The sequence below is a fragment of the Oncorhynchus mykiss genome, chromosome 10 (genome assembly GCF_013265735.2).
Source record: "Oncorhynchus mykiss isolate Arlee chromosome 10, USDA_OmykA_1.1, whole genome shotgun sequence".
NCBI classification, from domain to species: Eukaryota; Metazoa; Chordata; class Actinopteri; order Salmoniformes; family Salmonidae; genus Oncorhynchus; species Oncorhynchus mykiss.
The window spans coordinates 8,566,230-8,593,949 of NC_048574.1; the positions used below are offsets into that span (position 1 = coordinate 8,566,230).

The following is a 27,720-nucleotide window of genomic DNA, read 5'->3' on the forward strand; positions in this document are numbered from 1 at the left end:
GGGTAGACCCAGAGCTCCACACAGCCCCTTTACAGTCATCCTGGCCTGGCCAGTCAGAAATAGCAGGAGTGCTGCTTGCCCATCAGATCTGAGTCACCCGACACTGAGGAGAAGGTGTGAGATTGTGTCCAGATCCCCGGGGGTAGCCACTTCCTCGCTATGAATAATGTCATTTGAAGGCCCCTTCGTATACACAAAGCAATTGACAGAAATTGATGTGAAGCCCCATGGTTGTAAACAAATTCATATATTATACCGTACCATGGACAAGTTTTTTATCCAGGGCCCCCTTTATAACGTTTGAAAAATGTCACAAATGCCTTCCCAAATGTTATTCCGCTACCAAATATGTTTTATTACGGTCATTTATATGAACCCTCAATTTAATTATATTACTCTCTTTTACAGAAAGTGATTAGATCAATTGATAGCGACGGAGTATCAGTATACTTTCCAAGCAAAGTCAGATTTCTTTGACTCCTCAACTTTAGAAATGCGTAGCTCAGCTTCCGAATATCATAAAGACAAACCAAAGTTATTCCCATATGCATCCGAGGGACTTCTTCCTCTGGTATTTTACCACTTGTTTCTAGCCCAAAGCATCACAGGTTTATGCGTCGTTTTAGATTAGTATAAACAATTGCGACTTATAAAAAATACAAATAATAACCTATGGTTTGTACTTTTTTTTACCCCTCAAATCAAGGAAAGTCCCTGGGAACCCCTAGAGTACATTGTCCCAGAGAAAGCTGGACAAGGAAAGCTTTATAAATGTCCCTTTTAAAAATGTGTGAAAAATGAATGGTGAATGCGTGCAGAGTGAAGGAAACCATGAAAAACAAACATCAATGTTGTCCTTCATGTTTCCTAGGAATCTCCATATGTGATGCTGAAGAAAAATCATGAGCAGCTGGTGGGGAACGATAAGTATGAGGGCTATTGTGTGGAGCTGGCCGCCGAGATCGCCAAGCATGTGGGCTATACTTATAAACTGGAGATCGTAGGGGATGGAAAGTACGGAGCCAGAGACGCTGAGTCCAAGATGTGGAACGGGATGGTGGGCGAGCTCGTTTATGGGGTTAGTAACCATCTCATGAACACACTGGGCAACTCACTAGGCTCTGAGAGAGGAGAAATGTGTTAATTGTACAGTCTCAGTCAACACAGCTGTCCATGGAATTCGTCCAATAGCAAGGACACATTTTGAATGCAACCACTTTCGGTTTATATACTGTAGTAGCAGTAACCAAAATGTTGCAGATGTGGTACAGTATCTGTCGTTTATACAACGGGGGGGTCTAATCCTGAATGCTGATTGTTTAGAACCGCATTCCAGCCGGTGTCTATTCCACAAGTTACCTCCGGCTAAATCTATGACGTTAAAATGCCTATTTACTCTGTTCCATCAGACTGTGCTATCCACTGTCTCATCAGCCCAGCCAGGCAATTTAGAAACTTAATCTTCACTATAAAAAGCATCTTGACATTATTTCACATTTCTTTTAGACTAACATGTCGTTTTCCAAGTACACACCATCTTGTATCTCAACCTTCACTCTAGCCTTTTCCCCCAGTCAATATTCAAGATTCAAGATTCAATATTCAATATTCAAGATTCAATATTCAAGATTCAGTATTCAAGATTCAGTATTCATACAGACACGACGTTAAACCTTAATCCAAACATAACAAATGCAAAAGACGTGTGCAATGATTTTGTTAGTGGCTGTTTGTCACATACTAAATACGTGAAAACAAATTCAATGTGGCCTTTAGTATAAATAATGTTTCCGTTGTGTTATTTTACAAGTCTGGAGCATATACTTATCTGCATTGTACATTTGTACATACATTTGTACATTTGTACATACATTTGTACATACATTTGTTCATTTGTACATACATTTGTACATACATTTGTACATTTATACATACATTTGTACATTTGCAACTGTAGCCAAAGGACATACTGCAGGGCATGCTTATTTCATTCCAACATTATGTTTTTATTTTATTTTTTTTACATACATTCTTAGTGATAACAATAACATCGTGTTGGAGAAGTATTTCACAGCTTTACTTCAGAAAGGACGCAGCGTGTCCTTACAAGAGATATAGTCGGACAAAGGTCTATACCTCTCACTTGACATATCCAGCAGCTTCCTCAATGTCAAAACACAATTCAGATGGGCCTTGATAGGCTGCCAAGTGATAGTGTGACAAGTAGTCAAACGCTGTTGTCTGGTAACCAAAGAATTGGGCAACAGGCAACAGATTGGGAACAGTGCAGTATGTGGATTTGTATTCCAGGAAGGCTGTTTTATTGAAACGTCCCTAACAGAACTGTCACTTCTCATATCTTCCATTGTTCATGTGAATCATGTCAAAACACAATTTCTCTGCCCTCAGGAACTTGAGATGAAAGATACGCTCCTAGTTTGGTCGAGGGTACAGTAGGGTATTTGTTCTGTCCTTACAACGACAGAGGTGCTGGGTGGACTCAACCAAATCAAGTCTCGCTTGGAGGGGTTATTATTTTATTTCTCTCAGTGTTGTAAGCCTAATATTTCTTGAAAGGGATTCATTACTATTCAGCTTGAAAAAGCTCAGTGTTTACGTTAGCTGGAGAGTGATTTTAGAAACTTGTCTTATGGGAACAGAGTTTACTATTACTGAGCCGTATGCTAATCCGTGTGATTTACATTCCTTCACATCACCTTAAAGGGGCAATCTGCAGTTGTTACATCCATTTTTATTTATTTTTTACACTTACGGACCCATTGATTCTTGAATAAAATTGCTTATTGATGCCTCATGAGCTTAGTTCAACTTTTGTACCCCATCAGAGCCCAAAATATAAGCTTGTTTTACTCTCTTATTATAAACAAAGTAAATGTAAACAGACACCATATAGCCTCAAGATATGGTTAAAACTATACTTTGGTGTCGTGGATGGTAAGTCCTTGAATCGATAGCTCTGTCTATGAATTGAAAATGGTTACATTTATTTGTTTCTTTATTTAACTAGGCAAGTTAAGAACTATTTCTTATTTACAGTGACGGCCTACACCAGCCAAACCTGGACGACCCTGGGCCAATCGTGCGCCTACCTATGGGACTCCTATGGGACTCCCAATCACAGCTGGTTGTGATACAGCCTTCGAGCACTGAGATGCAGTGCCTTAGACCGCTACGCCACTCAGGAGCCCTGGTTTCTTTAGCCACATCCCTCAGCTTTTTACCAAAGCAGGGGCTGAGAAAATGCTTTGTTATTGTTGCAATTGCTGATTGCCCCTTTAAGGAAATGCTTTTGTCATATCCACTTGAAGTCTTTATGGCTGGAAGGACGAATACAGACATGGATTTCTGAGTGTAGGGATAATGTTTGAAGCACAAATACAGACGTGGATTTCTGAGTGTAGGGATAATGTTTGAAGGACGAATACAGACATGAATTTCTCAGTGTAGGGATAATGTTTGAAGGACGAATACAGACGTGGATTTCTGAGTGTAGGGATAATGTTGGTGAATGATACATAGAGCTACATAGATGAACACGTAATTCTCTCCTTGACTCCTAGAAAGCAGATGTAGCAGTAGCCCCGTTGACCATCACTCTGGTGAGAGAGGAGGTGATCGACTTCTCCAAGCCCTTCATGTCCCTGGGCATCTCCATCATGATCAAGAAGCCCACCAAGTCAAAACCAGGTGTCTTCTCCTTCCTCGACCCACTGGCCTACGAGATCTGGATGTGCATCGTGTTTGCCTACATCGGTGTGAGCGTGGTTCTCTTCCTGGTCAGCCGCTTCAGTCCGTACGAGTGGCAGGGGGACGACTCAGAGGGAGAGGAGGGCCAGGAGCAGCAGCAGAGACAGCAGTCGTTCAGTCCCAGGAGAGAGCCAGGACAGTCCCAGTCCCAACTGGGCCAAAACCAGGGCCAAGGACAGGGCCAGTCCCAGTCCCAACCGGGCCAAAACCAGGGCCAAGGACAGGGCCAGAGCCAGAGTGAGGGGCACACCAATGAGTTTGGGATATTCAACAGCTTGTGGTTCTCGCTGGGCGCCTTCATGCAGCAGGGCTGTGACATCTCGCCAAGGTAAGCAAACCTTTTTTCGACCCCCCACTGTTACCTGTAGTGTTTCCACTAACAACATCCTTTCACACTATAAAAGACTCCCCACAGTGAAGACATGGAAGATGAGTCATCAGCAGAAAGGATACAGAGGCATCCTGCCGAACAGAACAGATCAGATCAGAAGACATCAGAACATATCAGAAAATAACAGATCCAAACAGCACAGATCAGAACAGCACAGATCAGAACAGATCAGATCAGAAGACATCAGAACATATCAGAAAATAACAGATCAGAACAAAACAAGAGCAGAGTGACAGACTGACTGACAGTATGTCTGGACTGGGCCTTCAGGAGCCGGTGTTCTTATCACAACCCAAGACAGCAGTCATGGGGTGCAGGCCAGACCCCGGTCAGGGGTTCCCTAGGTCCAAGCCCAGCCCCAGGGTCCAGTCCAGGCTGCTGTTGGAGGTGCGTGTAGTTGTGCTCTTATCAGGGCAGACATGGACATCAGCAGAAGCTTCTCAAAGAAGAGAGACAAAGATACTCCCTAAGATAAGGGTATTTTTGGCACACGAAAGAGGGTGTATTTTTCACGTTGATTCTTGGTGAATAGACATGTCAAATTCAAAAGAATTGTTGAAATTAGATGGATTCAGATTCAGTTATGGTTCTTACAGGATTCCTTCCTTCCAGTGAGTTAACGTGAAAACAACCCTTTCGGATGGATAACTTTACATTGTGCCTCGTTGAAAGAAAATATATTTTCAGATATATTGGATTGCAACTGCTTTGGTTGTATGTACCTAAGATCTATGTGTGGCCTTATTCATTGTTCCCTTGCCACATGGCAGGAGTACCATAATCATTATCACAATGCCCTGCCCCTTTGTTTCCAGCTAGCCATAACCTATGTCCTGCGCCCCTCCCTGCCTGCCCGCCTAGCCTGACCCACGCCTGCCCCTTTGTTTCCAGCTAACCATAACCTATGTCCTGCGCCCCTCCCTGCCTGCCCGCCTAGCCTGACCCACGCCTGCCCCTTTGTTTCCAGCTAACCATAACCTATGTCCTGCGCCCCTCCCTGCCTGCCTGCCTAGCCTGACCCAAGCCTGCCCCTTTGTTTCCAGCTAACCATCACCTACTGTATGTCCTGCGCCCCTCCCTGCCTGCCTGCCTAGCCTGACCCAAGCCTGACTCTTTGTTTCCAGCTGACCATAACCTATGTCCTGCGCCCCTCCCTCCCTGCCTGCCTAGCCTGACCCAAGCCTGACCCTTTGTTTCCAGCTAACCATAACCTATGTCCTATGTCCTGCGCCCCTCCCTGCCTGCCTTCCTGCCTAGCCTGACCCACGCCTGCCCCTTTGTTTCCAGCTAACCATACTGTATAATATTATATATTATTATTATTATTATTATTATTATTGTATATTATTATATTATCAATTTATTCCTTCATAAAGTCATGTGGGGATTCATTACCAGAACATTAGTTCAGGTCAATCTGGTGACATTCCTCCTCCTCCTCCTCCTCCTCCTCCTCCTCCTCATTATAAAGTAAGGCCCCTGGGCGCTTGGCTTGCTCTAATTGCTGGCTCCTCAGTCACTGCCTGACATTTAGGTGGACATGTGTATCCTTCTGCTTTGAGGGAACTAATGAGTTCAAATTACATTACATTTGCAGAAAGCTGCCTAATGGGCCCAAATTAGATTACATTTGCAGAAAGCTGCCTGTGACAGATGTTGTTTTCTCGGTCGTAGATGCATCCAATTTAACCCAGACAGAATTTCTAAGCTTCAGGAGAGGAACCCTTTAACGCTGGCCATTCCAAGGACAATCCAAGTCTTACTTTGTCTTAGTTTGTACTGTAAAAGCTTATTTTCCTCCCCCATTTATCTGTCCCCCTATACTGACCAACTGCAGATGGTTGATTCCTCTAAATGAAATCATTACGAAGACATTGATCTTCTATCTTCCCTTCGCTTGTCTTCTCTTCAGTTCTCTGCTTTAACACATCAGTTTCCCCTCTCCTCAGTTCACTTGGGAGCAGTCTCTCTCTCTCTCTCTCTCTCTCTCTCTCTCTCTCTCTCTCTCTCTCTCTCTCTCTGTCTCTCTCTCTCTCTCTCTCTCTCTCTCTCTCTCTCTGTCTCTGTCTCTGTCTCTGTCTCTCTTTCTCTCTCTCTGTCTCTCTCTCTCTCTCTCTCTCTCTCTCTCTCTCTCTGACTCTCTCTCTCTGACTCTCTCTCTCTCTCTCTCTCTCTCTGACTCTCTCTCTCTCTCTATCTCTGACTCTCTCTCTCTCTCTGACTCTCTCTCTCTCTCTCTCTCTCTGACTCTCTCTCTCTCTCTCTCTGACTCTCTCTCTCTCTCTGACTCTCTCTCTCTCTCTCTCTCTCTCTCTTTCGCACTCTCTCTCTCCTGTGTGAATCATTTGGGTTTCATGGTCTAAGCCTCTTGGCGGACTGGTGATTTGACTTCGTTTCCCAGGCTGTCAGAGGAGGGGAGACCTGACAAATAGAGGAGGGGAGACCTGACAAATAGTGGTGATTCACTTCCCTGCTACCTCATGGGGTTATACAGTAATGGAGAAACTCAGTGGGATAAGGAACTCTTTACCCATGAGGCCAGAGCACAGATGAGTTACATTCATGTCTCAAACACATAGTGACTCTCTTACAGTTTTTCTCAATTGCTAAAACACAATTTCTGAAACCTTGCTCCATTTCCTGAAAACATTCAACACAAAACCTCATCTTCAAGCACTATTTACGTAACCTCTGACTCCTCTTGCAGTTTTACCTGTGTAAAACACTGCTCTCAAATCATAAACAAAGTGATCAAAATGATATACACTCTCAAGCAGTCAGTAAACAATACACCGAAAAATAGAAAACACATTGTTCAAAACATACAATTCTCAGGGAGAAGTACATTTCTAAATCTAAAGAAATATTCATATTTTTCCGTCATTGTCTTTTGATGAGCGAAAAAATTGATCAGAAATTACTACTCTGCTTTGCTCTTTTGTTTTCTGTTCTTCCTCCTCCTTGTACCCTACAATGCACTGTACTTGTACCCTACAATAGTACAGTGCAACCCTACAATGCACTGTACTCCAGTATCCATTCTCAGACTTTCTCCTTCCCACCTTCAACAACCTGTTTGCTCTCTGACCTGGCTTATTGGTTGTGTCGTATCATTTGAAACAGGTTAAGTCCATTTTGAGTGGTTGTGTTCAATCAATGACATGTCTTCTCTATTTGTATTTGATTGTTGCCACTTGTGTTTACCAGTATGGATGACATGTGCATTAGAGTGCAGAATAAGTTTTGAGAATGAGAATGTGTTTAGAGTTTTGCTGAAAAGTCTAAGTGAGATCTGCAAATTGTGTTTTACCATGTGAAATGGTTTAAGGTATTGACAACACCTAGCCTCCTAGCCACCGTGCTTCTACACCTGCATTGCTTGCTGTTTGGGGTTTAAGGCTGGGTTTCTGTACAGCACTTTGATATATCAGCTGATGTAAGAAGGGCTATATAAATACATTTGATTTGATTTGATACACAGGATGGCTTTTATAAGAACACCTCTCTACTCTATTATGAGGAGTCTTGTGAGAATCTACATTCAATTTATTAAATACTGGGTCAGACCTCCCCTTTGCCTCCAGAACAGCCTGCGTTTTTCAGGGCATGGAAGCGTTGCTCAATTGTCATCAAGGGACCTAGCCAGGAAAACATTCCCCACACTATTACACCACCTACACCACCTCCACCAATCTGTACCATTGAGATACTGGAACCGCCTGACCCGACGACCTTCAAAGTCGATTAGGCTACTCGTTTTGCCCATTCCAACATTCAATCGAACAGTAACTGAATGCCTCGATGCCTGTCTGCCCGATTTATATGGCAAGCCACAGCTACGTGACTCACTGTCTGTAGGAGCAAACTATTTTTGTGAATGGAGTGGTGTACCTAATAAACTGAGTGTTTAGTCATGTGCCTTCTTCAGTATTGCGAGAATGTACAGTATATTCGGGTAGCTTCTTCAGCATTGTGAAAGTGTGTGCGGTGAGGGTACTGCATCTCTGAGGGAGTCTAATTTGGAGCAGAAAGGTGGCACTATGTCACGGCCGTCGAATGACCAAAGCGCAGCGTGGTGGGCGTACATATTCCTTTTTATTTAGAAATGACGCCGACAAAAACGATTAACTATACAAAACAACCGTGAAGCTTACGGGCAATGTGCCACAAATAAAGTGAACTTCCCACAAAGAAAGGAGGGAAAAAGGGCTACCTAAGTATGATTCCCAATCAGAGACAACGATAGACAGCTGTCCCTGATTGACAACCATACCCGGCCAAAACATAGAAATACACCCTAGGTGGATAGGTGGCACTATGAAAGGTCACCTGAAGGTCAATAGGAATAGAAAGGTCAACTTGCTTCTCACACTGGTGTGTTCAGTGAGCTGACCTGCAGTAAAACAGCTCAAATGTCATATATCGATAGCAGCTCTGAGGAAAGAACATTTTAAAGAACCTGCCGGCCAGCTGCGTTTGGCAGGATGCTATTTGTCAAATAATTCAGTAACTGGGAGGCCTGCCATGTTGATGATAATCTCCAAACAACCAGATCGAAACATAACTTTGAAGAACAAGAGCAATGGGAGATGGAAGGAGCAGCTTTGTGGGCAGACCCCAGCTATTTATTAATGATAGCATGTGTCTGATCTCTGTAAATGTCACCACTGCCACTCAGAGAAGGGCTCGTCATGTAGCAACTCACAGAAGCCACTAGACGCCTGAGTTTAACTTCTGAGGTAAATGTTTGTTTGCCATCTTAAGTGCACACTTATTACCGATTATATGTCATTATCTTATTGTTATTAGAAATGATTAGCCTCACGGACTGGCAGATAGCAACGTTCTTCAAACGGAACCCAGAAACATAGACATGGTGTCCACGAGATCATCTAACTCTGGGGAAGTAGATAAAGAGCCTCGTTGCCAAAATACCAAAGTATCTCTTTAACCTTTCTGTTCTCCACTGTGCAAAGCCGATGGGATTCCCTCCCGTTCACAGAGACAATGAAATACGAAATAGGGTTTTACTGACGGCTGGCGTCAAGGCAGTGAGAAAGTGTCAATACCGCCTCCCTCCTTCCCTCCAGTAGCTCCATAACTCGCTCCATGCCTCCCTCCTTCCCTCCATACCTTCCTCCTTCCCTCCATACCTCCCTCCATGCCTCCCTCCATACCTCCCTCCAGTAGCTCCATACCTCCCTCCATGCCTCCCTCCATGCCTCCCTCCATACCTCCCTCCATACCTCCCTCCATGCCTCCCTCCATAACTCCCTCCATGCCTCCCTCCATAACTCCCTCCATGCCTCCCTCCATAACTCATTCCATGCCTCCCTCCATACCTCCCTCCATATCTCCCTCCATGCCTCCCTCCATACCTCCCTCCATGCCTCCCTCCATACCTCCCTCCATGCCTCCCTCCATACCTCCCTCCATAACTCCCTCTATAACTCCCTCCATGCCTCCCTCCATGCCTCCCTCCATAACTCCCTCCATACCTCCCTCCATAACTCCCTCCATACCTACCTCCATACCTCCCTCCATGCCTCCCTCCATAACTCCCTCCATGCCTCCCTCCATAACTCCCTCCATGCCTCCCTCCATACCTCCCTCCATACCTCCCTCCATGCCTCCCTCCATACCTCCCTCCATGCCTCCCTCCATAACTCCCTCCATACCTCCCTCCATAACTCCCTCCATAACTCCCTCCATGCCTCCCTCCATGCCTCCCTCCATGCCTCCCTCCATCCTTCCCTCCATACCTCCCTCCATATCTCCCTCCATGCCTCCCTCCATAACTCCCTCTATACCTCCCTCCATGCCTCCCTCCATAACTCCCTCTATACCACCCTCCATGCCTCCCTCCATGCCTCCCACCCTCTATACCTCCCTACATTCCTCACTCCGTCCCTCCCTCCCTCCATGACTCCCTCCATACCTCCTTCCATGCCTTCTTCCATACCTCCATCCCTCCCTCCCTCCCTCCATGCCTCCCTCCATACCTCCAGTAGCTCTATACCTCCCTCCCTCCATGCCTCCCTCCACACCTCCCTCCCTCCATACCTACCTCCCTGCCTCCCTCCATGCCTCCCTCCATCCCTCCCTCCATGCCTCCTTCCCTCCATGCCTCGCTCCATACCTCCCCCATGCCTCCCTCCTCCCTCCATGCCTCCCTCCATCCCTCCCTCCATGCCTCCTTCCCTCCATGCCTCGCTCCATACCTCCCCCATGCCTCCCTCCATACCTCCCTCCCTCCATGCCTCCCTCCCTCCATTCCTCCCCCAACCCTCCCTTCCTCCCTCCATACCTCCCTCCCTCCATACCTCCCTCCCTCCATGCCTCTCTCCCTGCCTCCCTCCATACCTCCATCCCTCCATGACTCCCTCCATACCTCCCTCCGTACCGCCCTCCCTCCCTCCATGCCTTCCTCCAAACCTCCCTCCATACCGCCATACCTCCCTCCATACCTCCCTCCATGCCTCCCTCCATACCTCCCTCCATGCCTCCCTCCATACCTCCCTCCATGCCTACCTGCATACCTCCCTCCATGCCTCCCTCCATCCTTCCCTCCATACCTCACTCCATACCTCCCTCCATACCTCCCTCCATGCCTCCCTCCATACCTCCCTCCATACCTCCCTGCATACCTCCCTCCCTCCCTCCATGCTTCCCTCCATGCCTCCCTCCATACCTCCCTCCATACCTCCCTGCATACCTCCCTCCCTCCCTCCATCCTTCCCTCCAAACCTCCCTCCATACCTCCCTCCATCCTTCCCTCCATACCTCCCTCCATGCCTCCCTCCATACTTCCCTCCATACTTCCCTCCATACCTCCCTCCATCCTTCCCTCCATACCTCCCTCCATACCTCCCTCCATCCTTCCCTCCATACCTCCCTCCATCCTTCCCTCCATACCTCCCTCCATGCCTCTCTCCCTCCCTCCATGCCTCCCTCCATCCTTCCCTCCATACTTCCCTCCATACCTCCCTCCATTCTTCCCTCCATACCTCCCTCCATACCTCCCTCCGTCCTTCCCTCCATACCTCCCTCCATACCTCCCTCCATCCTTCCCTCCATACCTCCCTCCATGCCTCTCTCCCTCCCTCCATGCCTCCCTCCATACCTCCCTCCATACCTCCTTCCATTCCTCCCTCCATACCGCCATACCTCCCTCCATACCGCCATCTCTCCCTCCATACCTCCTTCCATCTCTCCCTCCATACCTCCCTCCATCCTTCCATCCATACCTCCCTCCATCCTTCCCTCCATTCCTCCCTCCATACCGCCATACCTCCCTCCATACCGCCATCTCTCCCTCCATACCTCCTTCCATCTCTCCCTCCATACCTCCCTCCATCCTTCCATCCATACCTCCCTCCATCCTTCCCTCCATACCTCCCTCCATCCTTCCCTCCATGCCTCCCTCCATGCCTTTCTCCCTCCATACCACTCCTGCTGTACAGCAGACTGATGCCTCCCTGGTACTGCTAGACTCTGCTCAACGAAGATAGACGCTCCTGTCTGCTTGGATGTGTGTTTTCTACTGCGTTTTTGCCCTGAGGGGGGGGATCTCACTCTCAGCCTCATACGCTCCACTTTCACCACTGGAGGAATGCGTGCTGCATCTCCAATGTTATTGTAACTTTTCACAGCTCATTAAAGTAATTTACTGGACACAATATCTCATACTTACGTATGTCATACAGAGGTTTATGAAGATAGATGAGTTATGAAAGGGTTAAGATTAGTTTTAAATAATTTGCCAGGGAGATACACTACACGACCAATAGGTATGTGGACCCCTGCTTGTCGAACATCTCTTTCCAAAATCCCAGACATTAATATGGAGTTGGTCCCCCCTTTGCTGCTGTAACAGCCTCCACTCTTCTGGGAGGATGTTGGAACATTGCTGCGGGGACTTGCTTCCATTCAGCCACATGAGCATTAGTGAGGTCGTGCACTGATGTTGGGCGATTAGGCCTGGCTCGCAGTCGGCGTTCCAATTCATCCCAAAGGTGTTTGGTGGGGTTGAGGTCAGGGCTCTGTGCAGGCCAGTCAAGTTCTTCCACACCGATCTCGACAAACCATTTCTGTATGAACCTCGTTTTGTGCACGGGGGGCATCGTCTAGAATCGTCTAGAATGTCATTGTATACTGTAGCGTTAAGATTTCACTGGAACTAAGGGAACTAGCCCGAACCATGAAAAACAGCCCCGTACCATTATTCCTCCTCCACCAAACTTTACAGCGGGCACAATGCATTCGGGAAGGTATCGTTTTCCTGGCAATCCGACAAACTCCGATTCATCCATCGGACCGGCAGATGGTGAATGCGTTTCCACTGCTCCAGAATCCAAATGGTGACGAGCTTTACACCACTCCAGCCGACGCTTGGCATTGCACACGGTGATCTTGGGCTTGTGTGCGGCAGCTCGGCCATGGAAATACATTTCATAAAGCTCCCGACGAATAGTTATTGTGCTGAAATTGCTTCCAGAGGCAGTTTGAAACTCGTTAGTGAGTGTTGCAACTGAGGACAGACAGGTTTTTTTTTTACGCGCTACGTGATTTAAAGCTCGGCAGTCCTGTTCTGTGATCTTGTTTATACATTGTATCAATTTAAGGAGAGAAAGGTATAAGTGTGTTCATATGTACAGTACGTATGTGTGCACACAGTGGGGAAGGGTCAGTGTATATCCTGGACCGGTCCCCTTTGCCTGTGTGTCTGCAGTGAGACGTGGTGGTGTACGGGTCAGAGCTCTCTCTTAGTGTGACCAGACGCCCCGAACGCTCCTCTTCCTGCCCCAGGCACGGCCTGTCACTTCAATTCTATTGTTAAACACACACACACACTCCCCAAACACATCGCCCAGCCATCCCATAGCTAAAACATTTACACACTCTCACACATTCTACTCCTTTAACAGTACATACAGTACACACACAAACAGCCAATCACACAAACCCAACCCTGCGGGCCTCACAGCCCTTTCCCTGTACAGAGGTGACCCAGAAACCCTCAGTGTTATGACATGCTTAACAGTGTTTAACAACGGTTCTGTCAAAAATAGAGATCAGCGTCACATCTGAACTGTGTTGCTGCCGTTGCAGTGTTCTGTTCAAACAATACAGACTGACAGAATGCAAGTGTTGGACTTCAGCATCTCATCGTCTCTGGAGACTCGTTACCCGCCCCAGACATGGCTGACAGACCTACGGACATAACCTCCCTCTGATGAGCTCAAATATTTGGAGAGGACAGTTCACCATGACGGAGTATTGTGTGCGTGCGTGTGTGTGCGTGTGTGTTTTTATGTGTTTGCTCTAGCACACACACACTTGGGAAATGATTTGTAATTTTAAAATGTATTGTTACCTCATTACCTCTTATTTGTAATTATGAGTAGTGTTGTAATTATTATCCACATTAGTATCAACCCTGTTTACCAGTTAGTTTGCATTGAAAGAGATGAATGACCGTTTTAGAGTCATTCCCTGCTGCCAACATGCTGGAGGTGTAACTGTACGACCATCGGGTGTTTTTATCCCATCTCGTTGTGGTGGGCTGGACCTAGAGAATCCCCTGTCCAGTTCTTGGTGGCTTAAACTATTGGCAGGCTGTTTCTCTGGAGATCAGCTTGTTGGCTGGCTAGTGCGGAGGCTTCAAAAGATCTCTGTGCCTGCAAGCTGTCAATGAATTGAAGTTTGAAGGGCTTATTGTTTTTCCTGCTTTCCTTTTGCAGTAGTTTCCAGTAGCATTCCTCACATGCTACCCTCCAACCCCTAGTCTTAGGCTCACTCTGTTCTCACTGCTTTTAAATTCTATTTTAGTGTGTGAGCTGCATTGTGTACAAGGGATTCAAGGGCAATAAAAGGAGGTTTTGTTCAGCGAATCTTCCAAAGAGGAACGGTTTCTGAATTTGGAAACAGGTCTGTGGGTGAGGACGTTCTTCTCCCCGAATTTGCTGGGCAAATCCAAATACTGGAGCCAGCTTATCCTCTGTTTTGCATAAAACAACACAGAACAACAATTTGCTATTTTTAAAGCAATTCTTTTTTTTTTCACACAATTCCTCTGCTTTAGTTAGAAGCTTTGCTGCTTCCAAAAGGGGAGTGTCGTCTTTGAGAAATCTGCGCTGGCACTCAGAGATCCTACAACGCTGAACGCCATTTTCTACAGATCAACCTGTCTTTCACCGTCAGCCCACACAACTGTCATGTTTGTTTACGCTCAGACTGAAAATGGAGAGGATTGTTTCATACAATGCATACTGATTGGGTGGGATGCAGCCCTACAAAAGGACAATCCAACCATGTGTGTTTCTGTTTTCTCAGAAATGCGATCTCTGTTTTGTAGCGCCGCTGTGATCTTCGGAGCAGACGTGTTGCACCAACTGTCTCTGCTGTAGTTCAGAATACGTTTGTAGCACAGCATTTAGGCCAGGAATGGGGTCAGGTCCTATTGAAGGTACAATTAACGCAATGATTTGATCGCAAATATTTTTTGCGGGGGGTTTATTTTTTCACATAGTGTAGTGTAGGTTTGTGTGAACAGATATAGCTTATTTTGTTTCATTTTTTGTTATTGTTGTTGTACAACACTCACAATCAATCAAACAAGGAAAAGCAATTAATACACATGTCTCTATACCTGTGGCATTGTGCGAAACGGAGTGATTATCCAAGTGATTGAGTGATTATCTGTATAGTGGCAACAGAAAGCAATGTATCATTGTGTGCCAAGAAAACGATCAGTGTTACTCTTGAACCATTGATTTATCACTTCCCTCACTCAACACGTCCACTTTCCTTTCCTTCTATCTGAGATGGCAATGTTTGGATTGTTAGAGACTCCTCTCTCTCTTCTCTCTAGGTCCCTCTCTGGTCGCATTGTAGGGGGAGTGTGGTGGTTCTTCACCCTCATCATCATCTCGTCCTACACGGCCAACCTGGCTGCTTTCCTCACCGTGGAGAGGATGGTGTCGCCCATAGAGAGTGCCGAGGACCTGGCCAAGCAGACAGAGATCGCCTATGGTACTCTAGACGGAGGCTCCACCAAAGAGTTCTTCAGGGTAAAGCTCTATGTCATCAAATGTCATGAAAAAGCATCAACTGTCATGAAGTGGCTCCAAGTAGTTTTTGACGAGGCGGTTACATTTCTCATAGAGCATCTACATACAGTATTTTACCCATTATTGTTTTTGCACCTTAGAGATCGAAAATAGCCGTATTTGAGAAGATGTGGTCCTACATGAAGTCTGCCGACCCGTCAGTGTTCGTGAAGACCACAGACGAGGGCGTGGTGCGGGTCAGGAAGTCCAAAGGGAGGTATGCCTACCTGCTGGAGTCCACCATGAACGAGTACATCGAGCAGAGAAAACCCTGTGACACCATGAAGGTGGGAGGGAACCTGGACTCCAAGGGTTACGGAGTGGCCACGCCCAAGGGATCGGCACTAAGGTATTACAGTGTGTAGGCTGGTCACGTCACCATGACGATCGACCACACCTGTTATGTTTTACATGTGAATGCCAAATGCACCCTTGAGGTGAGAGAGGTTACAGTTGCAAATTATCCCACTTTTGTAAAGTAAATAATAATTAGTGAAGAGACTATTTCTTTAATAAATGTAGCATGATGTTATATATCAATTTACAATCTTTGGGCAAATTATGCACATTTTAGTCTGTTTCAGTGATAATGCTAGTTAAGAGATAAAGAGATAACGTCTCATTACGAGATAAAGAGATAAAGTCTCATTAAGAGATAAAGAGATAAAGTCTCATTACAAGATAAAGAGATAAAGTCTCATTACGAGATAAAGAGATAAAGTCTCATTAAGAGATAAAGAGACGTCTAGAACAAGTCTCATTACGAGATAAAGAGATAAAGTCTCATTACGAGATAAATTGATAAAGTCTCATTAAGAGATAAAGAGATAAAGTCTCATTACGAGATAAAGAGAAACAGTCTCATTACGAGATAAAGAGATAAAGTCTCATTACGAGATAAAGAGATAAAGTCTCATTGAGAGATAAAGAGATAGTCTAATTCAACTATTCTCTACTCCTGATTTGTAACCACTCTCACCAGACGTCTAGAACATGCCCCCCCCCCCCCACTGTCTCAACTCAGTCCATAAAGTATCATCAACATCATATTGGAATCATGACTGTTCAGGCCTTTACTTTCTTCAGACAGACACTGGTTATAATACCATTTTGTAATGTCTTGCTCCTTGGAATAACTAAGAAAACTGGGGGTAATAACTGTTACGAAAATGTAAATTCAGTCTTGATAGATAATAAATGAAAGCTATTTAATTAAATTAACTTTAAATTGCACCCTGATGTTATTACCTGCATATTTTTTTATCTCAGAACTTCTAGAGTTGTGCACTTTGACAGTAAATCTCAAAACGGCATTTTCCCAAGAAATAGCACTTGAATTAGAATCCTAGGTGTTAGTTATTACCTTTTCTGTAAATCTCCTGTGATTTGATTGCAATTTTATTTTAGTACCAAAAACCAATTATGAACCAATATTTTACAAGTTATTTCAGGGTAAAGGCACCCAGTAAAAACATTTTTTTTGCAAGATTCACGTTTAGGAACTCATCTGTTTCATGACTTTTAATGCACCTGTGTTCAATCAGATGTTATTGTCCTCATATTAATGGGCTGCAGGCCCCATTCAATCACACCTAGCAGCCTTTTTGATCGATCACGTTGTTTACCTAGTTTATTAGTCTACCAATATCTTTATCAAGGTGACAGAAAGAGTGGTGTTTCACAAAGGCTTTCTAAGTTACACTCAATATCAAGTGTGATCGCTGGTTCAGCCTGGGCTTTGACGGACTCGTACATACTCTGAGACTAATTGTAGTTTCACACTGTGGCTGTGGGTTCAAATTACGCACATTCCAAAGATCTTGAGCTAATTCTGTGAATTGGTGTTTTTACGGATGTATTGTGTATACATACGATTGATATTTTCCTATTCTACGGTACGTTCTCTAAAGTTGTATAAAATGAGCTCTTGAAAAATAACCGTCTAAAACGTCTTTAAACCAACCAGTGATCCCCATGCCACAGTGTACTAGCCTATATTTGCACTATTGCATTTGTGTATGTTGAAAGTAGAAAATGATGTTGAAATGACTGCTGTATGAGCTGTAACAACTGTGCCACATCAGATACATACTATTCTATATGAGCTTAAGGTTTTGATGATTTGGAGAAAAAAAACATCTTAACCATCAGTTCTAAATATGTTGGAACATAGTTTCTGCTATCATAAAGTTGTAAACTGTGATCAGTTCTCCGTAATGTTTATGAAACAGAAATGGACTTAAGAGTCCTTCATTGCTGTGTATCTGATGTGGCATACCATTACATCCCACCCTTGTCTTGTCTTCTATACCTGTTGAAAAAATAATAATAATAATCTTCTTCCTTCCTGTTTTTATTCCTGACGTGTTTTCCCCCACATCATCGTCACATCACTTTATTTTTGTCAGTCGCATCACAAGAAAACTGCCGCTCTCAAAGACAAATGCTACTAAAATCCTAATAGAGGATGTGGATTTATTTAACTCATCCATTAGGCAGACGGAACTCTTTCTTTCTCTCTGAATAGAGAAAGAATTCCGGGGTTTTACTGAGAAAGACTCTAGCTTGCTGAGTGTTCATGCTGACATAATGTTTCCATCAGACTACTGTACAGCAGCACCTTCCACCATGTTAGTTATGAGAGGGTTGTCCATAATGGACCAGCAACAGCAAAGGGTGAAGAGAATGGAGCACAATGCCCAATATCAGTAATGCCTTGGATAGTGCTCACCTGACCACAAAAATATCCCAATGAATATCTGACGAAAACTGAGTATTGCAAAGTGAATCGACAAGATGGCTGTTTATGCCTTGTCCTTATCCAGGAGGCTACTTATTTTAGATTTTAACTGAAATACATGCCCATGCAACCAATCCAAGACATGTTCTGATATGTATATAGTTCTCCTACCTAGAATCCTTGGTCTTGCTTGGTAAAATCTGTCATGGTTTAACCATGAAGTATTATTTTTATATACAGGACTAGAAACAAATGTTTTTTATTTAATTTTACAGTGGCAGGCACATTATTAGTAGCCTTATTTTTTATTAATTTTTCATTATTCTGATAACAGTACCTCCTTTTTGCTATTCAAACTTTATTTCTGAACTACCTCTGCCACACCGTATCACATCTCCATAAATGCTGACCAATATTATTCTATTATCGTTTCAAGAAACCCAGTAAACTTGGCAGTGTTAAAACTGAACGAGCAGGGCCTGTTGGACAAATTGAAAAACAAATGGTGGTACGACAAGGGAGAGTGCGGCAGCGGAGGAGGTGACTCCAAGGTCAGCCCCAGTATGAGAAACCTAGCGGGTAACCACGACGATGGGGGGTAACCGGCAACGAACCTTAAAAAAAAAAACACATCGGCTGCAATACCACAAATCCCCCTTCGTCCTTGTTGACGTTAGTTTGTGTAAGATTACAACTATATTGTATGAGGAATTCTTCAAAAAACGTGCCGTTTACTTTCAAATTAGTTGCATTGGCAATTCCCATCCCCCCCCCCCAAAAAAAAAATGTTTGCAGAGTTTCGTGTATGTTTTCTCAAGTACTGTCTTGTTAAAGCAACAATAATTGACAGGTTTGCATATCCGAGTGTTTACATTTTTGCCGGTTACCCAAAGTGATATAGTAATACACATCTTGCAGTAGGGGAACAAGGACACAAAGCTAGATGGAGTATTAATGCATATCACTTTGGCAGTGACAGTTTCAAGTTGTGATTTGTGTTTGTTTGTTTTTCTTGTTTTGTTTTTTTATCCGTCTAGACATGTACGTAGAACATATCTAGACATAATAATGGGTGTCTGTTTACTATGTACTGAATAACATAACATAACATGGGTGATGTTATTTATGTCATTTCCTGGTTGAAGAATCCCCGTAAACCTAGCGGTGTTGAAACTCAATGAGCAAGCCATCTTAGACAAACTGAAAAACAAATGGTGGTACGATAAGGGAGAGTGTGGAAGCAAGGACTCCGGAAGAAAGGTCAGTCCATGTGTTGGTCCTATACTTAACACCAAGATTGAGTATTAGCAGTTCTGTACGGTCCCTCGTCCCCCCCCCCCCCCCCCCCCCCCCTCCCTAGCACTCAGCACTCTTTCTCTCCAATCTGCCATTTACACAAACTGGTGTCCTTATAACTGTGATTCATGTCAGCCCTGGAACTCAGACACCTTTAGTGATTAGTGATAATTGCTGTGTCCTCACATGCTATGGATGAGACAGTGGCCCGTAATTAGATCTTGGTAAATGCTTGTTTTGTCTAAACCAAAAAAGTAGACCTAGGGTTGTATTCTATTCTCCAAAATGTGTGTAGCTAATGATGATGAACCAATTACAAGGATAACAATTGAAACTGTATAGTGTAGGAATAACACAGTGATAACACCCTTTTGTTCCCTGTGTCTGGGATATTCTACAGACATCTACAGGCAAAGTATTCACAGTTTTCTGAATGAATAGAATTTAGATTTATTTGTGATTTTAACTTTCAAAGTCAAATGAAGAGACACGGGTAAATGACAGCGTGGAGAGAAAGGCCCTTTATACAAGACCTCCTCCAGAACTGGGGTCTCCTCTCCTTTAGTGCTGTGTTCCTTGTCTCTGTCTTTAGACAGTGTGCATGCTATTGGTTGAGACCCAAGACACGGCCAATCTGCCACCAATCCCAGACTACGCATGTCACAGATGTGCGCAACCCCTCTTGTGATGTCACGGCAACCACGGCTTGTCGAATCAATTGCCCTTCCCTTATCTGGTGCATTTGCTTAAACATCTAATTATATTTTATAAAGATACCCCTACCCTATGACGTAAACCTAAAATAAAAGTTGACCTTTCCCTCTTGCATGGTTCAACTCTATAAAAATTCAGTCTTCGGAATGTTTTAGAATACACAACACCAACTACATATCATTCTGATAGTGTGAAACGCTCTCCCTTGAAAAATAGATTCTCATCTCAAGGGACTTCGTGGTTTAGTAAATGATCATCAAAAAAAAAACAGCGAGGCGATATAGAATGGAATTAATGTAAGTGTTTTAATGCATATTTGATTTTGAATGACTGGACATTATGTCTGGTATAAAATACACGTGTTAGCTGTAAATGCACATTAGTCAGCTACTTTCTAAAGATATGTTCACCCCAAGCCTGTTACATGTGCATGACTCTGCATGTTTCTGTCAGTCTTAGATATGTACTGTATCAAGTATGTTGTTGATAGTAGTCAGTTAAATTAGAAAGATATGTCAGGACCTCTCTAGGAGATATACAATGACCTGTTGATTTATCATGAAGGTACACTTACCAGTATGTGTCGTGTAAATTCACTAGGACAGTAGTGAGACCAGTAGTTGAATGGTTAATTACACTATCTTTATCCTAGTGTGGTGTGTCTCTTGGACATGGTCCAGTGCGTCTCACCCTGTGTCTTTGTGTCTGTAGGACAAGACCAGCGCTCTGAGCCTCAGCAATGTGGCTGGGGTGTTCTACATCCTGATTGGAGGGCTGGGGCTGGCCATGCTCGTGGCCTTGGTCGAGTTCTGTTACAAGTCCAGGATCGAGTCGAGGAGGATGAAGGTTAGTTAAGTGGAGGACGGCAGGCCGCGACCCCGACTCTCCAAATGTGTCTCAGGGGGAGTTGTGGGAAAAAAATATGTTCTTATTAATACACACTTGTACAGATGTAGGTTCTTAATTTGATCTCTCTTTTGTTGATGAGAATTTTCCTGCACAGCAGGAAATGCAAGCTAGTGTAATCAAGATTTGAAAAGGCTTCTAAAGTTTGTAAGTTACACATTAAAAAATCTGATTTGATTTGTCCTAACGTAAAATGTATCCACCCTTACAAGAAAAGTCCATTCATTATAATCTGTAGCAAACTGGCTCAAATTAAGATCCTACATCTGTACATGTGTGAACTAGAACAAATATAAGCACCCTCTTAATTATTATTTTTATATTATTTTAACTTTGAAGCAATGACGAAGGCTCTATAATTTACAGTGAGGCAAAAAAGTATTTAGTCAGCCACCAATTGTGCAAGTTCACCCACTTAAAAAGATGAGAGAGGCCTGTAATTTTCGTCATAGGTACACTTCAACTATAACAGACAAAATGAGAAAAAATAATCCAGAAAATCACATTGTAGGATTTTTAATTTATTTATTTGCAAATTATGGTGGTCTCTATTTTGGTTTGGTTAGGTTGTGATTTGGGTGGGCATTCTATGTTCTATTTTCTATGTTTTGGTATTTCTATGTTTTGGCTGGGTAGGGTTCTCAATCAGGGACAGCTGTCTATCGTTGTCTCTGATTGGGAACCATACTTAGGTAGCCCTTTTTCCCTCCTTTCTTTGTGGGAAGTTCACTTTATTTGTGGCACATTGCCCGTAAGCTTCACGGTTGTTTTGTATTGTTTATTGTTTTTGTCGGCGTCATTTCTCAATTAAAGGAACATGTACGCTCACCACGCTGCGCTTTGGTCTAGTTCATTCGACGGGCGTGACAGAACTTCCCACCACCAAAGGACCAAGCAGCGTGGTAAGGAGGAATGGACGTGGGAGGAAATTTTGAATGGCAAGGGATCCTGGACGTGGGAGGAGATCAATGACGGAAAGGATCGCCTGCCGTAGGAGCAGGTAGATGCAGAGAAGAAGGCAAAGGCAGCTGGTAAAGGGGCCCAGCGTTATGAGGGAACACGGCTAGCAACATTTTGGGGGCGGCACACGGAGAGTTTGACTGATTCAGGTTGGAGACCTGAGCCAACTCCCCGTGCTTACCGTGGCGAGCGTCGTACTGGTCAGGCATTATGCGGTGGAGCACGGTGTCTCCAGTGCGCATTCACAGCCCGGTGCGCTACATCCCAGCTCCCTTCATCTGCCGGGCTAGGTTGAGCATCCAGCCAAGACGGATGGTGCCGGCTCAGCGCGCCTGGTCTCCAGTGCGTCTCTTCGCCCCAGGATATCCTGTGCCATTTCTGCACACTGTGTCTCCGGTATGTCTGCACAGCCCAGTGCGTCCTGTGCCAGCACCGCACATTTGCAGGGTGACGATAACCACCCAGCCAGGACGGGTTGTGCAGGCTCTAAGCTCGAGACCTCCAGTGCGCCTCCATGGCCCAGTGTATCCGAAGCCTCTGCCAAGGACAAAGCCTCCTGTATGTCTCTCCAGCCTGGTGAGTCCTGTGCCTGCGCCCAGAACTAAGCCTCCAGTGATGATCCATGGCAAGAAGCCTCCAGTGATGATCCATGGCAAGAAGCCTCCAGTGATGATCCATGGCAAGAAGCCTCCAGTGATGATCCATGGCAAGAATCCTCCAGTGATGATCCATGGCATGAAGCCTCCAGTGATGATCCATGGCAAGAAGCCTCCAGTGATGATCCATGGCAAGAAGCCTCCAGTGATGATCCATGGCACGAAGCCTCCAGTGATTATCCATGGCACAAAGCCTCCAGTGATGATCCATGGCAAGAAGCCTCCAGTGATGATCCATGGCAAGAAGCCTCCAGTGATGATCCATGGCAAGAAGGGGGGGGGGGGGTGGGGGGGGGGGGGGTACTGTCACGCCCTGACCTTAGAGAGCTTTTTATGTCTCTATTTTGGTTTGGTCAGGTGATTTGGGTGGGCATTCTATGTTCTATTTTCTATGTTTTGGTATTTCTATGTTTTGGCTGGGTATGGTTCTCAATCAGGGACAGCTGTCTATCGTTGTCTCTGATTGGGAATCATACTTAGCCCTTTATCCCTCCTTTCAGTGTGGGTAGTTGTCTTTGTTAGGGGCACTATATCCTTTGTAAGCTTCACGGTCGTTTTTGTTATTTCTTGTTTTTGTTGGCTACATTACAAATAAAATAATAGGTACCACGCTGCACCTTGGTCTCATTCCGACGACGGCCGTGACAAAACCCCTGAACTACAGAGCTACTGTTAAATCCCCTGAACTACAGAGATACTGTTAAATCCCCTGAACTACAGAGATGTTAAATCCCCTGAACTACAGAGATACTGTTAAATCCCCTGAACTACAGAGCTACTGTTAAATCCCCTGAACTACAGAGATACTGTTAAATCCCCTGAACTACAGTGATACTGTTAAATCCCCTGAACTACAGAGATACTGTTAAATCCCCTGAACGACAGAAATACTGGTCATCCCCCTGAACCATCGGGCAGAAGACTAAAGCACTTTGTCAGGCACAGAGCTGTTTCAATGAAGGGTCCATTTATTCAGCTATTGACCCTACAGCTACTAGATGAGTTATGTGTGTGAGAAGAATATGGCACACTACTTCTTAGTTATACAGTATTTATTACTCTGTTGGGTACTGTATCGTCTGAGGTGCAGAAACACCTGGCTTTTGTTTGACATCTCCATCTTTGATGACGTAGGTTTGATTGAAAACAATGGCATAATAGCTGCCAGAGGCATGTGATCATGCGTCACTATACAGTAAGTTCCTATTTAGATCAAAGATGTGTGTATCTTTTCATCTTATCCGATAATTAGTTACGATTTGTGTATGACTTTCATTTGCAACTTCTCTTTAACCTCATGAACTTAATGCTTAATAAAAAAATGTCAATGTAAATCAAAAATCAATCTATTTATTTATGATACATTTTCAAAAAAACGAATGTCCAAATATCAGTCGATTGCAATTAGACGTGAAACCAGGGACTGAAAGTGATTTAATGTCATGATGACATCTTAATGTGTTTAGCATACATCCCAGCTGTACAGTACACGTTTAGCTCCATCATAAACAGCCATTTTGTTGAAAATGTTTACATGTCAGGTCGACAGCGGAATAACGTAAGTCCTGTGTTTAAAGTATCTCAGCCACATATCGCTACTGTGAGTAGACCAATTAGTCTGCATCAGCCGAAGAGCATAATCCTCGGGATCTATTGAAGTGTACTTGATTTAAATCATTTATACACTGAGGATGTACAAGCCAACATCCAGATCATTAGCTCCAGTTTCAAGCCTACGGGTGTTTCATTATGTTAAACTAATGCAAAAGAGAGTAGGCTGGGAGCTAGCGCCGCACGGTTCTGCTTGCGTTATTGTTACGGGGGTTCGGTCTCATTTTGCATGGTACACTTATTGGCTCTCCACTGTGAGATAACCAGAGAGAAATGAGCAGAGAGAACGAGTGTCATCTTTCACAAGAGTTTACCAAGGAAGAAAATACATTGCGTGACTCATAGCACAGAAGTCAGGATTGTCTGTTTGCAAATTCCTGTTTTATACCAAGTAACTGAACCAATAATGACTTAATGGCTGTTTCAAGTACATTTTTGTTTATTAACTCAGGAGAGTTCAGTAGATTAACTCAGTAGAGTTCAGTAGATTAACTTGATAGTGTTCAATAGATTAACTCGATAGTGTTCAGTAGATTAACTTGGTAGTGTTCAGTAGATTTACTCAGTAGAGTTCAGTAGATTTACTCAGTAGAGTTCAGTAGATTAACTTGATAGTGTTCAATAGATTAACTCGATAGTGTTCAGTAGATTAACTTGGTAGTGTTCAGTAGATTAACTCGGTAGTGTTCAGTAGATTAACTCGATAGTGTTCAGTAGATTAACTCGGTAGTGTTCAGTGGATTAACTCAGTAGAGTTCAGTGGATTAACTCAGTAGAGTTCAGTGGATTAACTCAGTAGAGTTCAGTGGATTAACTCAGTAGAGTTCAGTAGATTAACTCAGTAGAGTTCAGTGGATTAACTCAGTAGAGTTCAGTAGATTAACTCAGTAGAGTTCAGTAGATTAACTCAGTAGAGTTCAATAGATTAACTCAGTAGAGTTCTGTGGATTAACTCAGTAGAGTTCTGTGGATTAACTCAGTAGAGTTCAGTGGATTAACTCAGTAGAGTTCAGTGGATTAACTCAGTAGAGTTCAGTGGATTAACTCAGTAGAGTTCAGTGGATTAACTCAGTAGAGTTCAGTAGATTAACTCAGTAGAGTTCAGTGGATTAACTCAGTAGAGTTCAGTGGATTAACTCAGTAGAGTTCAGTAGATTAACTCAGTAGAGTTCAGTAGATTAACTCAGTAGAGTTCAGTAGATTAACTCAGTAGAGTTCAATAGATTAACTCAGTAGAGTTCTGTGGATTAACTCAGTAGAGTTCTGTGGATTAACTCAGTAGAGTTCAGTGGATTAACTCAGTGGAGTTCAGTAGATTAACTCAGTAGAGTTCAGTGGATTAACTCGATAGTGTTCAGTAGATTAACTTGGTAGTGTTCAGTAGATTAACTCGGTAGTGTTCAGTAGATTAACTCGATAGTGTTCAGTAGATTAACTCAGTAGAGTTCAGTGGATTAACTCAGTAGAGTTCAGTGGATTAACTCAGTAGAGTTCAGTAGATTAACTCAGTAGAGTTCAGTGGATTAACTCAGTAGAGTTCAGTAGATTAACTCAGTAGAGTTCAGTAGATTAACTCAGTAGAGTTCAATAGATTAACTCAGTAGAGTTCTGTGGATTAACTCAGTAGAGTTCTGTGGATTAACTCAGTAGAGTTCAGTGGATTAACTCAGTGGAGTTCAGTAGATTAACTCAGTAGAGTTCAGTGGATTAACTCAGTAGAGTTCAGTGGATTAACTCAGTAGAGTTCAGTGGATTAACTCAGTAGAGTTCAGTGGATTAACTCAGTGGAGTTCAGTGGATTAACTCAGTAGAGTTCAGTGGATTAACTCAGTGGAGTTCAGTGGATTAACTCAGTAGAGTTCAGTGGATTAACTCAGTAGAGTTCAGTAGATTAACTCAGTGGAGTTCAGTGGATTAACTCAGTAGAGTTCAGTGGATTAACTCAGTGGATTAACTCAGTGGAGTTCTGTGGATTAACTCAGTAGAGTTCAGTGGATTAACTCAGTAGAGTTCAGTAGATTAACTTGATAGTGTTCAATAGATTAACTCGATAGTGTTCAGTAGATTAACTTGGTAGTGTTCAGTAGATTAACTCGGTAGTGTTCAGTAGATTAACTCGATAGTGTTCAGTAGATTAACTCGGTAGTGTTCAGTGGATTAACTCAGTAGAGTTCAGTGGATTAACTCAGTAGAGTTCAGTGGATTAACTCAGTAGAGTTCAGTGGATTAACTCAGTAGAGTTCAGTAGATTAACTCAGTAGAGTTCAGTGGATTAACTCAGTAGAGTTCAGTAGATTAACTCAGTAGAGTTCAGTAGATTAACTCAGTAGAGTTCAATAGATTAACTCAGTAGAGTTCTGTGGATTAACTCAGTAGAGTTCTGTGGATTAACTCAGTAGAGTTCAGTGGATTAACTCAGTAGAGTTCAGTGGATTAACTCAGTAGAGTTCAGTGGATTAACTCAGTAGAGTTCAGTGGATTAACTCAGTAGAGTTCAGTGGATTAACTCAGTAGAGTTCAGTGGATTAACTCAGTAGAGTTCAGTGGATTAACTCAGTAGAGTTCAGTGGATTAACTCAGTAGAGTTCAGTAGATTAACTCAGTAGAGTTCAGTAGATTAACTCAGTAGAGTTCAGTAGATTAACTCAGTAGAGTTCAATAGATTAACTCAGTAGAGTTCTGTGGATTAACTCAGTAGAGTTCTGTGGATTAACTCAGTAGAGTTCAGTGGATTAACTCAGTGGAGTTCAGTAGATTAACTCAGTAGAGTTCAGTGGATTAACTCAGTAGAGTTCAGTGGATTAACTCAGTAGAGTTCAGTGGATTAACTCAGTGGAGTTCAGTGGATTAACTCAGTAGAGTTCAGTGGATTAACTCAGTAGAGTTCAGTGGATTAACTCAGTAGAGTTCAGTGGATTAACTCAGTAGAGTTCAGTGGATTAACTCAGTAGAGTTCAGTGGATTAACTCAGTAGAGTTCAGTGGATTAACTCAGTAGAGTTCAGTGGATTAACTCAGTAGAGTTCAGTGGATTAACTCAGTGGAGTTCAGTGGATTAACTCAGTGGAGTTCAGTGGATTAACTCAGTGGAGTTCAGTGGATTAACTCAGTAGAGTTCAGTGGATTAACTCAGTAGAGTTCAGTGGATTAACTCAGTAGAGTTCAGTGGATTAACTCAGTAGAGTTCAGTGGATTAACTCAGTAGAGTTCAGTGGATTAACTCAGTAGAGTTCAGTGGATTAACTCAGTGGAGTTCAGTGGATTAACTCAGTAGAGTTCAGTGGATTAACTCAGTGGAGTTCAGTGGATTAACTCAGTGGAGTTCAGTGGATTAACTCAGTAGAGTTCAGTGGATTAACTCAGTGTAGTTCAGTGGATTAACTTAGTAGAGTTCAGTGGATTAACTCAGTGGAGTTCAGTGGATTAACTCAGTGGAGTTCAGTGGATTAACTCAGTAGAGTTCAGTGGATTAACTCAGTAGAGTTCAGTAGATTAACTCAGTGGAGTTCAGTGGATTAACTCAGTAGAGTTCAGTGGATTAACTCAGTGGATTAACTCAGTGGAGTTC

The 27,720-nt window shown here is 43.7% G+C and overlaps 1 protein-coding gene across 4 annotated transcripts in view; it reads left to right on the plus strand.

Annotated features, from left to right (window-relative positions):
• Window positions 1-27,720, plus strand: part of LOC110533319 (glutamate receptor 1) — a 104,103-nt gene that overhangs the window by 72,392 nt on the left and 3,991 nt on the right. Inside the window, exons 10-15 of one of the 4 annotated variants that reach the window (XM_036989630.1) lie at window positions 872-1,078; window positions 3,582-4,096; window positions 15,033-15,231; window positions 15,372-15,619; window positions 19,156-19,270; window positions 20,732-20,875. In XM_036989630.1, coding sequence (XP_036845525.1) covers window positions 872-1,078; window positions 3,582-4,096; window positions 15,033-15,231; window positions 15,372-15,619; window positions 19,156-19,270; window positions 20,732-20,875 — 1,428 coding nt within the window. Of the gene's footprint in view, window positions 1-871; window positions 1,079-3,581; window positions 4,097-15,032; window positions 15,232-15,371; window positions 15,620-18,446; window positions 18,562-19,155; window positions 19,271-20,731; window positions 20,876-27,720 lie in introns of those variants that run through there. The other 3 variants (XM_036989629.1, XM_036989628.1, XR_005053567.1) reach the window with 3 other exon arrangements.